The following is a 14,082-nucleotide window of genomic DNA, read 5'->3' on the forward strand; positions in this document are numbered from 1 at the left end:
ATATAGTTTTTTATCATTTATTTATCTTGGTTAATGTTTGTTTGTGCCAATACAGTTAATCATGTTAGTTCACTATGCATTAACTAATGTTAACAGATGCAACTCTTGATTTTAAACAAATATTAGTAAATGCTGACATTAACATGACCTAAGATAAATAAATGCTGGAGTATTGTTCATTGTTAGTTCATGTTAGCTAATGCATTAATTAATTTATTAACTAATGTTAACAAATACAACCTTGTTGTAAAGTGTTACCATTTATTATATATCTTTCATTTTTGGCGGATGAAAGATTTAAAATGAGTTCTTGCGTATTAAGTTTTTCCTATATGTCTAGTCACATATAATTTATAAACAAGACTAAATCATTTACATATCAATATATGGCATAAAAGTTTGCTGAACGAATATATAACAGATAAAATAATATGTTTGTAATAAAATATATAAATAAATGTATAAAAATAGGAAAAATTAATAAATTATATAAAATTAATTTAAAACCGTATGGAAGGGTCATAAAATAAAATAATCATTCAAAAATTATGTTTATTTTTTATGAATAAAAGCATACATTTTTATTTTCAATTTGTAGTTTTTAATTTGCGCCCGCTGGTGACGACATTCAGCTGCGACACTTAAACCAGTCGCTTGTCAATGGCGTCACTGTACTTTTAAAGCAAACGCACTGGAATCATTTCTTCAGATGTGGTTACATTATATGTGTACAGAAATCGGCAAATAACATTCACTAAAGGTTTAGAGAATTGTAGGTTATATATCTACTAAATTGTTCATTTTTAAATCATGTCGAGTGAATGATTGTTTACAAGTGACGTCAGCAGCATGCAGAGTTTATTCAGGTGGACAGTGTTTCTAACTGTCCTGCTTATAAAACAATCTTTGCTCTCCTGTTCATCGGTGGTAGTTAATGTAAAGGCTGACAAACCACTCCGAAACCTGAAGCACTTCTGGAGAAGCACTGGCTTCTGGTAGGATTATAATTTAGTGTTTGTCTGTGTACTAGTACAGTAAAGTTATTAGAATATATTACCATAGTATGTTTATTTATACCTGTATTGAATAAGTGCAGTAGTCATGTATCATGTTGTTTACGTGCTAACATTACTATTATAGTTCCATAGTATATATTCAAAATCATGGTAATAATATTGTACATATATGGTAATACCATGGTAAATTTTCAGTTTTAAGTGTGTTTTTTGCTTGCTTGCAGTCCTCCACAGCCGCACACTGATGCACGCCTGTATGATCTCAGTAAAGACCAGCAGATGAATCTGGCTCTCATCGGCTCTGTGCCACACAGAGGAATCCAGCAGGTGCGGATACATTGGATGCTGGAGCTGGTGTCAGCAAAGTAAGATCCTTACCTCACTATTCTCATAGTTTCTTTTGTATATCACATGTAGAGGGTCAGAGGTAAATGAAAAATATTTAAAGTAAACATACAAAAATGTAATATTTAACCTACACAAAGACAGATATGTGTATATCATACTGATATCTCCAATATCAATATAATAATAATATTTATAATAAGCTTTCCATTGATGTGTGGTTTGTTAGGATAGGACAATATTTGGCTGATATACAACTTTTTGAAAATCTGTAATCTGAGGGTACAGGGTAGGTCAGTGACAGAAATGGTTTGGCAAAATGAGAAATTCAAAAATCTTTTTTAAAAGCATGCATCAGGTGTATAACATTGTACAGTCTATTTATGTTGATTTTATATAATTAAAAATTAGATTTGCACCATTTTTTTATGAAAGTTACAACTGAATGGACCTGAAAATGTCAAATGGTGTAACCACCAATTGCGGCAAATAAGGAAATATTTTAAATATTTTATCCACCTAAATGGCATGCAAGTGTAATTAGACTTTTTTTTTTTAAATATCCCACGAAGATATACATTTTATGAGTTAATTCTAAATGTAATTTTTAATGCGCCTTTGTAATATTTGGCCAGACATATGCTGAAAACAGCTCTTATTTTCTAAATAATCTTTAACAAATAATGTAAAGATTGTTAAAACCATGTTATTACACTAAACTAGATGATTATAATATATAATAAAAAAAAGAATAAATTTACATTTTCATAAAAAATACTGGTAACACCAATCGACACAAACCAGTTACACCACATTGTCATTTTTGCAATTATTTCCCAAATATTTTTTCAAAATGAAAAAACTGAAATTTTACAGAATGTATGCAAGTAATTTGCAAATTTATTTTGAAATTTTAACCCTTTTCAAAAATTTCCAAGTTGTCCAAATGAATTCCTTAGAAACACATATTACTAATGATAATGAAAAATTTTTAATATATTTATGGTAGGAAATTTTAAAATATCTTAATAGATCATGATTCTTACATAATATCCCAATAATTTTTGGAATAAAAAAAATCTATATTTTTGACCCATAGTGTATTGTTGGCTATTGCTACAAATATACCTGTGCTACTGTTGACTGGTTTTGTGGTCCAGGGTCACATTTGGTGGATTAAATGCCACCAACGTCTCTACGTAAAAAAAAAAAAAAATATTATTTTTCAGTTAGGTAAGCAGAGATTTCAGAATTTTCACATCTATAGCAGAGAAATTTTACATCCATAACACTGCTTTCCCTCATAAATGCACACACGAAAATGTAAATAATTTTTAATTTGTTTTTTGAAGCACCATCCCTTCTTCATGTGTTGGGTATTGTTGCTTCTGGTCTGTGCATTTTTATTCCCAGAATTTGTACAAATATTTTGTCTCCCAGGAACATGTGTCCTTTATTGTCACATCCATAACACATGTATATTATCCTCATCTAAAACACATGCATAGTTTGATATTTTGTACTGAAAACAAATATTACATTGGTAAAACATCTGCTAAATTATATTTTAATTTTTGACTGAAAATGTCTACAAAATTGCTCAAAATTCTGCTGATTTAAAATGCATCTCTTTATAATTGACTATTATAGGTCACTAAGATTTTGTCTCTGATTTTTATTTAGGGTTTCTAGGGGAGAATATCATTACAACTTTACTCATTTAGACCAATTGATTGATCTTCTCTGGCAGAATGGACTTCAACCAGGTTTGAAACCCAGACTTTGTTTGTAGCGCTATAATCTGATATCGTGCTAAATTAACTTCTGGCTTTCTTGAAAGGGTTTGAACTGATGGGCAGTGTTTCTAACACCTTCAGCAACTTTGAAGACAAAAGACAAGTTACCGAATGGAGGAATTTGGTGTATTCGATTGCTAAGAGATATATATGTAAGTATGAGATTGAATTTTCTGCGGTCACCATCATAGCTCTGATAGCTCTGACTGATGTTTTATATTTGTGTAGTGAAGTACAGCCTCGGCTCTGTTTCTCAGTGGAACTTTGAGACGTGGAATGAGCCAAATAACCACAACTTTGACAACATTTCTATGTCAATCCAAGGTAGTGTCAACGTATCTAATATAGTTTTTGTGAATACTGTATAGTGCATGAGTCATATGAGACTTTTTTGTTATCTTTGTTCATTCTGGAAATAAAAAAGAACTTTATAAAAGAATTCTATTGTGTTTCACAAAGAAAACAACCGTTTTTATATAAATAATAGGAAATAATTGGATTGCATAATCTGTTGCTGGTGGTTTCCTTGTTTTTGTTTTGTATTTCCTGTACACAAATGATCCGCCTTTGTGGTGAGGTTTGATGAAAACAAGTTTAAACCTGATGTTTATGGACTGAAACCAGATTCTCTTGAGACTTTGTGGTTGTGATGTAGGCTTTTTTTTCTGGCTTCGTTCTTCAAGGCTTTCTAAACTATTATGACGCCTGCTCCGAGGGTCTCCGTGCAGCAAGTCCACTTTTAAAGTTTGGTGGTCCAGGAGATTCTTGTCATTCTCCCCCTCATTCCCCATACTGCTGGGAGATGCTACAGCATTGTTACAACGGCACAAACTTCTTTACCGGAGAGACCGGTGTGCGGCTAGACTACATCGCCCTGCACAAAAAGGTTGTAAATGTGCTCATGTTATGTCTTAACGGCTCCTAAACATCTTGTGTTATCATTAAGTATACACTCACCTAAAGGATTATTAGGAACACCTGTTCAATTTCTCATTAATGCAATTATCTAGTCAACCAATCACATGGCATTTGCGTCAATGCATTTAAGGGTTTGGTCCTGGTCAAGACAATCTTCTTAACTCCAAACTGAATGTCAGAATGGGGAAAAAAAGGTTATTTAAGCAATGTTGAGCAAGGCATGACTGTTGGTGCCAGATGGGACGGTCTGAGTATTTCACAATCTACTCAGTTACTGGGATTTTCAGGCACAACCATTTCTAGGGTTTACAAAGAATGGTGTGAATAGGGAAAAACATCCAGTATGCGGCAGTCCTGTGGGCGAAAATGCCTTGTTGATGCTAGAGGTCAGAGGAGAATGGGCCGACTGATTCAAGCTGATAGAAGAGCAACTTTGACTGAAATAACCACTCGTTACAACCGAGGTATGCAGCAAAGCATTTTTGAAGCCACAACACGCACAACCTTGAGGCGGATGGGCTACAACAGCAGAAGACCCCACCGGGTACCACTCATCTCCACTACAAATAGGAAAAAGAGGCTACAATTTGCACAAGCTCACCAAAATTGGACAGTTCAATGTTGCATGGTCTGATGAGTCTCGATTTCTGTTGAGACATTCAGATGGTAGAGTCAGAATTTGGCGTAAACAGAATGAGAACATGGATCCATCATGCCTTGTTACCACTGTGCAGGCTGCTGGTGGTGGTGTAATGGTGTGTGGGATGTTTTCTTGGCACACTTTAGGCCCCTTAGTGCCAATTGGGCATCGTTTAAATGCCACGGCCTACCTGAGCATTGTTTCTGACCATGTCCATTCCTTTATGAACACCATGTACCCGTTCTCTGATGGCTACTTCCAGCAGGATTATGCACCATGACACAAAGCTCGAATCATTTTGGTTTCTTGAACATGACAATGAGTTCACTGTACTAAAATGGCCCCCACAGTCACCAGATCTCAACCCAAAAGAGCTATTTGGGATTTGGTGGAACGGGAGCTTTGTGTCCTGGATGTGCATCCCACAAATCTCCATCAACTGCAAGATGCTATCCTATCAATATGGGCCAACATTTCTAAAGAATGCTTTCAGTACCTTGTTGAATCATAGAATTAAGGCAGTTCTGAAGGCTAAAGGAGGTCAAACACAGTATTAGTATGGTGTTCCTAATAATCCTTTAGGTATATTCATATATCACTTGGAAAGCTTATTTATTCAGCTTTCGGATTATGTACCAATTAAAAAAATTCAACAACATTTATTTCTGCATCTTGGCCTTTAACTTCCTGTTGATGTATTGCTTCATTCTTCAGGGAGGGGGGAGCACCTTGCCCATCTTGCAACAGGAAGTAACCACAGTACAGGAGATCCAGCAGCGGTTTCCACGGTTGCGCTCCGTGCCCATCTACAATGATGAGGCAGATCCGCTGGTTGGCTGGAATAAAGCGCTCACGTGGAGAGCAGATGTTACTTATGCAGCCATGGTGGTTAAGGTGGAAAGTGTTTTGTGATTACTAACATGCGATATACTGTATATGTGATAGATTTGGTGTGATACCGGTTATTTCTTTTGCTATCTCTTCACCTCAGGTAATCTCACAGCATCAGAACCTGCTCATCGCCGACTACAACAATACAGTCAACTACACGCTGCTTAGCAACGACAACGCTTTCCTCAGTTATCACCCGTACCAGTTTACCCAACGCACCCTGACCGCGCGATTCCAGATCAACAACACGAACCCGCCTCATGTACAGTTACTACGAAAACCAGTCCTGACTGTCATGGGCCTGTTGGCGCTGTTAGGTGATGTGTAAACCTTAAGATATATCTACTGTATGCATCATTGTTGTGATGCTTATGGATTTATTTAGTACATCTTTAAAATTACAGCAGTGATAAACGTGTTACCATAATAAATGTAGTGTTATAAATGTCATACAATCTCATGGTACTGAATGATCTCAATTACCACAAAAACATGATATTAAACAGCGCAAAGGCCATGGCTTTGAATCTAGTGCATACACACATGCTGAGGTATAACTTGAATGCAAGTGATTTTGGATAAAAGCTTCTGCCAAATTCATAAATCGAAATTTTGTTTTAGCGTTTTGGCTTAGAGAGGTTTTGGTAACAGCAGTGTTGCTGATGATAAATTGTGATTTTTTTGTGGCTCAGGTGAGACTCAGGTGCAGGCCAGGGTCATGACTGACAGCCCTGAAGTGAATTCTTCAGTGGGTGTGTTGGCCAGCGTTCATCTTCCTCAGGTGCCTTACACCGCCGACAGCTGGCAGACCACCATACTGCTGTATAACAGCAGAGACAACCAGACCACCTCCACCTCTGACATCATCACCCTGCGCCTCACAGGAATCCCAAAATACATGAGTAAGTAAACACACATTAACACGTACTGAATTAAATGAAGTACCTACCAATCGACCGTTATAACAGTATATATAGTATGAATATGGGGTAGTGTGAATGAAATTCATGCGATGTTGATACATCACACAACATACTGACTAACGCTTTTTGGTTTTGGCTCATTCATTCAAAAAATATTTGAGTTTGATTAATTATATTTTTACACAAGCAACACACACATCTCTGCTATAAATGAACATTTGAAGTTTGTTTCTAGTACTTACCATTCTAAGACAATTACATCAAACGTGACAGAAGTGCAAACGTTACAACTTACCCCATAGGTGTGGTTCAGTGTAACAGGCAGGGGGTTAGTTGTAACACTTGATAAAAATTAAGTTTGCAGGCAAATATTTCAATACTATTTTGTCTATATACTTGAAGTGGATATGGTTTATATATCTGTCTATAATAGACAGATATCCACACTGTATTCATTCATCCAGCCCTTTTCTAACAATATTTCAATTATAAATTGATACAAATGTCTAAATATGTGAGAAAAAGCAGCACAATTATGACAAAACATTTTTTTTATACGTCTGTAATAACCATACTACAGTTTCAAAATTAAATTCTGAGATAATGAGCATCAAAGTCTAATTGTAGCCATTTATTTCATTATGATTTCAATCTTTGACGTGACCTTATTCAATCAATATTAAAGATATGAACAAAATTAAATTGGACACGATTTTTGATAAGACAGGCACATTTATTTTGTTGGCAGCTAGCAATCATTCATGTGTAGCGTATTTAAAACAATGGCAAGAATTACGCTAATGTTAGCGGTTTTCATATCGTAAGTGCTGAGGGGTTAACACAGCGTTACAATTAACCCCGCTGGGTCAAAATATTTTCAAGCCCACCAAAAAAGTTGCTAAGAGCTTCAGACATATTTCAAAACGATGCTATGTTTTAGTCAACAAGACACTGATTAATATGATTAATATTGAATTTGGTATCTTACACGCCCAACTTAAAAACCGAAAAAACATATGATGAAAAAATGTACTTACATGCCACCAAAACACTTTATACATTAACAATAATTTGCAGGAGATCGTCTTTTAGCAGCGTGAAAAAATACCGGAAAAACAAAACAGTATGTGTTACAACTAACCCCGCCTTAGTTTTTGCCCCGCACACCCCTATTTATATTTGAATAAAGCCGTGTTATCGCTTTCCGACATTTTTTTAATTTGAGGATGCCTCTCCTTCTTCTTTGGGTGACTCCTCTCCCGAGGGCTCACGGGATAGTAAAGTTTCCATCGAATGCACACTTTAAAATCTTGAATTTAAATCATCCGGGAATTTTTGGCCTACCTGTTTTTCCGAAAACTCTGAATTCGGACATACTTATCACCTAGCCTATCATATAATATGGAAGTAGGTGATTTCGGATGCAGCGCTACTGTATCATCATGTTGGGCAAATAAACCAAATTAAGATAAACACAGATTAACAAAATGATGATGTGTTGTGACATCTGTGGTTGTGGTTTATCCTGTGAGCAACACAATGACTTGTATTGTTTTTACCGCATATTCAAAAACACCACTATAATCCTGTTGTTGGGACAAAAATACATTTCACTCAAAATAATACAATAAACATTTGTTTGGTAACATTTTGGATCTGTCATATCATGCTGTTCGCTCACAGCAGTGTTCAAACAAAACATCAATGTTTCCCTTTGCTTAAGGATGTGCTTGTTAATACATTCATACATGTTGTGTGTTTGTAGGTCTGATGTATGTGACACACTATATGGACAATAATGTGACAAACCCATTTAAGCTGTGGGACAGCATGGGCCGCCCCGACTACCCAACTATTCAACAGTTCGCACAGCTGCGGAGTCAAGAGGTTCAAAACGAACACACAGCACATACACGTATAGATTTTAAATGAACCATACTCGATACACAATTCTTCTCAATAGTGAGGGAATAATAAGTAATGTTTCTTTTAAAAATGTCACAGGATCCACAGAAGACTGGACCTCTTCCAGTTCAACCTGATGGATCTCTGACGCTGAAGATGAGTCTTGCGGTTCCCTCAGTGCTGCTCGTACACGTATGTGCCAAATCGAAACAAGAGCCCGACCAGGTCAGTGATTATTACACACATGTCTCATTCTTGCTTTGCTTTATGTGCTTTGCTTTAATACGGTGGTTGTCTGTAAACAGGTGAATGGGGTTCGTTTCATCGGCGTCACCAAAGGCCAAGTTCTGATTTTGTGGAAAGATCACTGCATCGGTACAAAGTAAGTAACCTGTATTTCAATACAGCACTGCAAACACACTAGCTTATCATTCAGTGATTTTAAATATATAACATCTTCTTCAGGTGTATCAAGACGTATGAAGTGGAGTTTTCCAACGACAGGAATATTTTCCAGAGGATCAATCCTAGAGACACTATCTTTACCCATTTCACTTATTCTCCAGGTATGAATTCAGCTTAATGAACTCATAAGACTTTCAAGCCCTTGTTCACATTGACTGACATGGTTGTGCGATTTCTTTCTTTACAGATAGTTTGGATGTGAGCGGTTCCTATAGAGTGAGAGCTGTGGATTACTGGGACAGATATGGTGAATATTCTCTTATAGAGAACTATTCAGAGAACCAATAGTATCACAGTCTGGTCCAATCTGTGGTGTACCCAGGCTAAAAACTGCATACTTGGACGGGAAGATTCTGTGATCGACCAATCAAAGCGCAGCAGGTCTGCAAGATATCCTGAATTAACCGTAATATTTCAAATGTGCATATGGTAAATGGTTTGCAATAACGAAACTTTAATTCTTAAAAGTGCAAAATGCTTAAAACTTTTAGGAGGATCTCTTGCCAGAAATGCAATATAATCTACATCAGTGGTTCTTAACGTTATTCCTCGAGGCCCACTGCCCTGCACATTTTGTATGTCTCCCTTATTTAACACACCTGATTCAAATCATCAGCTGATTAGAAGAGATCTCAATGAACTGAACTGAGTCTGCCAGATAAAAGAGACATACAAAACATGCAGGGCAGTGGGCCTCCAGGAATAACGTTAAGAACCACTGATCTAAATAACTATATTATCAGTGGTTTATAAAGACTTTACTTAATGAACTGTATTGTTTTTATTACTTTAGAATGAGGCTATGTTTACATTAATGCGTTTATCCTTTAAAACGCGTTACTTTTGCTACGTTTACGCCTTTCATCTACACTACATCACCGTTTTTGACCCTCATAAACGGATTCGTTCGCAAACGCTGAAGACCCCGTTTTAGTTTGAGAACTCAGACGTTGCTCTGAGTGTAAATGAACGTAGACGGAGTCTTATGTAAACGAACAGCTGATGTTAACGTGACAGCGCATCATTTTCAAAGTAAAAATTAATTTATTCAGGTAAATGGAGGTATGCAACGGAGGTTTTGCCAAAAATAGTAAACATCTACCAACCAGCTATTATAAACGCTATCGGATTGGTTTAACATGTATCCTTATAGATAATGTCTGTTTTATATTAATGTTTGAGTATTGTTGGGTTTAATGTGTTTATGTTTTGTTTAAATTTAGTTAGCTTACGAAAGATAGACTGTCATTTTAAACGCCATATAGGCGTTGTAAAGGCCAATATGAAGGGAGAATTGTAATGGGTCAGACATTATTTTTTAGTTTAATTTAAGTTTTGTTTGCTACTTTAAAATGAATTTCGTTTCAGATAATTTGTCTCTTAATTTTAATAGATGTTTTGTTGATAAGTTTTGTGAATATAAATAAATAAAAACAATAAACTCAACGTCATTAATATATAATGCTCGTTTAGGCGCTTGCGCTTTTAGCTATTCTGTGTTGCTAGCGGAGGACGTGCACGGACCTCGCACACTTTTAAAAATTAATGCAATAAGCATTTCTGGTAAAGGCTAAAGCAATACTTCACCTCTTACTATGTTTGATTGAAGTTTGCATTTGCTAAAATTTATTTTTTGCTTCAAGTTCGCTACTGTTTAGTACTGTTCACTTGAATGCTTTCTTTTTAAATCAAAAAGACCTTTATGTTTAGTTATAAAATCAAAATTAACATATTAATCATATTAATATGTTGTAGGGGGGAGATAGAACAGTATAAGACTTTCCCAAACACATTTTTATATGTTCAAAAATAGTGTCTGTTATAGTTGCCAGCAAAGGACCCAGGTATGACTTTTTGTCAATATCGCACACCCCTAGGCTGCGTAAACGCGCAAAGGTAAGCTATTATTAGAGTAATAAGTTATTTTACACTTTTATGCGCATGCCCAGTTACATGATTGGTCATGTTTCATGGGTTTATGGTGGTGTATAGTGTGGATGAAGATTCTTTTTAAAATGCCAGTATAAACGAGGATCGTTTTCATTTTAAAATGCCGTTTTAAAACGCAAATGCTCTAATGTAAACATGGCCTGAGTCTGTTTTATCTACATACACCGTGGGTCCCCTTAAATGAAAGACGCGGTTATGTTTTTAATGTAGTTTCTCTATGCATTTCAAATAGGAGGGGTGAGCTGTGGACTGAGCCATTGCAATTCACAATCTCACCGTAAGATGCCGCTAAAACCCACACAGTGCACCTTTAGGAAAAGTAATGTATAGTCAAAGTTTTAAGTTGATGCAAATAAGACTGGCAGGAGGAAAGAGAGGGACGCTTTCTCCCCCACAAAGTGAAACGTGTATGCTGTTTTGATAAAAAAACCTTTAAGTTATCGTATCGCATATTGTTGTTTTTCCAATATCACACAGCACTAAACCGCAGCATAGTCAGTTTGAACAGTTCTCCATTAGGGTATTTAATTAACTTGTTGTTACTAAGTACTTTTAACGCACTTTAAGTATCGTACAAAGATCTGATGCAAGAAACACATGGCAAAGTCATTAACTAGTTCATGCACATTTATATCAGTGAACACCTCTGCCAGCTTATATACAAGATTAGATTAGAGCCAAACCAAGAAAATGTTAGCTATATTTCTATCCAGTACACATCGGTACACTACCGAACCTAGCCTTTAATTCATTTCTGGAAAAACATTGATGGGTTTTTAATGTAATGAAATTTGGCTGTATACGGTATTTTTCTTTTATTTATAATGTAAATGTAAGGCAAGATAATTTTGTTATTAATTTACCCATGTCACAATGTTACCTGTGGCTATGAGAAACTGTTACACTATGTTTTACATAGTCTTACTATGTCAAAGATTTTTACTCTTTTTTTTTTTTTTTACTTTTTTACCACTTCTTGACTTTGTCATTTTGGATTTACGCTAAACTTTAAATTCCACTTAACATATTTTACTTTTAAATTAACATTTTTATTTTATTTTTTAACTTTTTCTTCCTACTGTTTTTCTTTGTCTTGTTGCTGCTGTGACAACAATATTTCTCCGGCTGGGGAGTGATAAAAGTATTAACTTAAATTAGCCTGAGTATCTTTAAAAATATATATATATGTGTGTATGTTAGTTTTATATAATTTTAAAAGATGGTATTGTAGGCCATAACAACAGACTTCAGACAACACGAGTATTCCAATTGAAAAACCAAATGCAAAGAAAGGGATAATTCACCCAAAAATTAAAATTCTGTCATCATTTACTCACTCTCACGTTGTTACAAACCTGCATGAATTTCTTAGTTTTGATGAACACAAAGGAATATATTTTGAGGAATGTTTTAACCAAACCGATCATGAGCCCCATTCACTTCCATAGTAGGAATAAAGAATACTATAAGAAAAAAATGCGACCCATCCCTTTAATAAATATTTGTATGGATTTTAAATTTGTTTGCATATCGTTTATTGCCGTCATATTATTGTAGCTCAGCAAAGGACTAACTAGCATCAGACAAAAAGAACACACACACAACATCATATTCACATATTTGCATGTATTGAAGTGAATATTTTACAAAACCAGGAATTTGTCTGGTATGATCGATTAGCTGAAAATGTTGTGAGGTGTGAAAAATTCATCATGAAACCAAAACAGCAGATTACAAATGTCACACTTTATCCAGACAGATAAAAAGAAGAACTTCATAATGGAAACAAAACGGGCTTCTTTCCAGACAGCTCATTTCAGGATTGTGTCCTCATTAGCTGGAAGATAAAAAGAAATTCACAAATCAAATTACCAATTGAACATAAGGTGAATCAGAAGAAAAGTTACTCTGTAAAGGTGCAGTCAGTATTTGTCTAAAATGACAATGGTCTAATACACCTGCAGCATCATGCCAGAGCTGATTTTTTTGCTTATACCCTATTCACAGGTGTATTTTGTCACTCGTGATTTATTAATTTTACAAATGGAAACATCCAATAAGATGCAGAGTTAAGTTATATTATGTAAATAACATGTATACAAGTCCCCTATTGGTGATCTGCCCCATGATGAATAAAACTGCTCTTAATGTGTAAGTGAATTTAAAATTATTTTTAAAAAACCACTGAAAATGTAAAAATGTAGGTTAGGAAAAATACTGACAGCTGTAAATTATTCAATATAAAAGTTTAAACATTGAGGGGACAGCATACCTTCAGCAAGTTGTTTAGCAATACGCTCCTTCTCTTCTCTGACCTTCTTCTCCTCTTCTTCAACTATCCTTTCCTGCTCGGCGATTGGTTTCAGGTTATCTGAAGATAAAGAGAGACTTGTAATATAAAATACATTAAACAGAAAATTCATTTATATTAAAATGAGATTGTGTTTAGTTGAATCTGATTGAAATACAAATGTTTGTACTTAACTTAATAACTTAAAACTCAAGACAAAATTCTATAATAAAACTGCTAACGTTGCAATTTATGGTAAAATGTATGAAAACAAGTTGTTTATTATATAACAACATTTAATAAATGTGTGTGCGAGCAGGCAAAAATCACAACATACTACACACATGCGCGTGCCCTCTCCTAACAAAAGCGTGTATGAGTGACTTTGACCGCATCTTTAACTACGACTTGGTCTCCTTGAATTCAGCAGTTTTAAAGAATAAGATCTACTTTATTGATGCATTTGAAGGACGCATGGGCTAGAACTAATTGCTAAACACAGTGACATTTCATAACCCGCCAGAGTTTCCTACCATATCGTCGCTTTCCATAGAGGATCCCAACAAGAAGAGCAGACCACCTGGCTGTCTGAAAGCCAAAGTAAACATAAATATGATCAGCGGTCTTGATTTTATTAACAAGGAAGCATAAATCGTGACGTTGGTTTAGTATGCAGCCATTACAACGGCAGTCACGCTCAGCTCTGACTTTTGTTCAAAACACGACAGCAGGATATTAATACAAAAAACAAGTCATACATTATTAAACATGTATATGTGTGTGTTGTGTCTAACCTTAATAAGCGGTGACACTTGTACTGGAGGAACCATTTTTGCTGGATTTCGGGACCGCTGTCAGTATGCAGAGGTCAGTGACGAGCAAGAGTACAGCGTGACGTTTATGAGCGCGCCGATGATCACAGCGCCACCTGCGGCTTTGGAGG

General features: G+C 35.5%; 1 protein-coding gene and 1 long non-coding RNA gene across 2 annotated transcripts; one reads left to right on the top strand and one right to left on the bottom strand.

Moving 5' to 3' along the window:
* The first annotated feature begins 670 nt into the window (after positions 1 to 670).
* On the top strand, positions 671 to 9,458 carry idua (alpha-L-iduronidase). Its single transcript, XM_065250985.2, has 14 exons — positions 671 to 995; positions 1,241 to 1,381; positions 3,045 to 3,127; positions 3,202 to 3,309; positions 3,386 to 3,481; positions 3,841 to 4,043; positions 5,430 to 5,609; positions 5,707 to 5,923; positions 6,299 to 6,508; positions 8,295 to 8,416; positions 8,534 to 8,659; positions 8,740 to 8,816; positions 8,900 to 9,000; positions 9,087 to 9,458. The coding sequence occupies exons 1-14, from the start codon at positions 850 to 852 to the stop codon at positions 9,185 to 9,187; spliced, it is 1,911 nt and encodes a 636-aa protein (XP_065107057.1). The 5' UTR covers positions 671 to 849; the 3' UTR covers positions 9,188 to 9,458.
* A 2,997-nt stretch (positions 9,459 to 12,455) lies between these two features.
* On the bottom strand, positions 12,456 to 14,082 carry LOC135732720 (uncharacterized). The gene is made up of 4 exons (XR_010526805.2): positions 13,934 to 14,082; positions 13,673 to 13,727; positions 13,122 to 13,220; positions 12,456 to 12,686 (listed from the first exon to the last, which is right to left on the bottom strand). It is a non-coding gene; the product is annotated as an uncharacterized lncRNA (long non-coding RNA).

This window comes from Paramisgurnus dabryanus, chromosome 5 (assembly GCF_030506205.2).
Source record: "Paramisgurnus dabryanus chromosome 5, PD_genome_1.1, whole genome shotgun sequence".
Lineage (NCBI taxonomy): Eukaryota > Metazoa > Chordata > Actinopteri > Cypriniformes > Cobitidae > Paramisgurnus > Paramisgurnus dabryanus.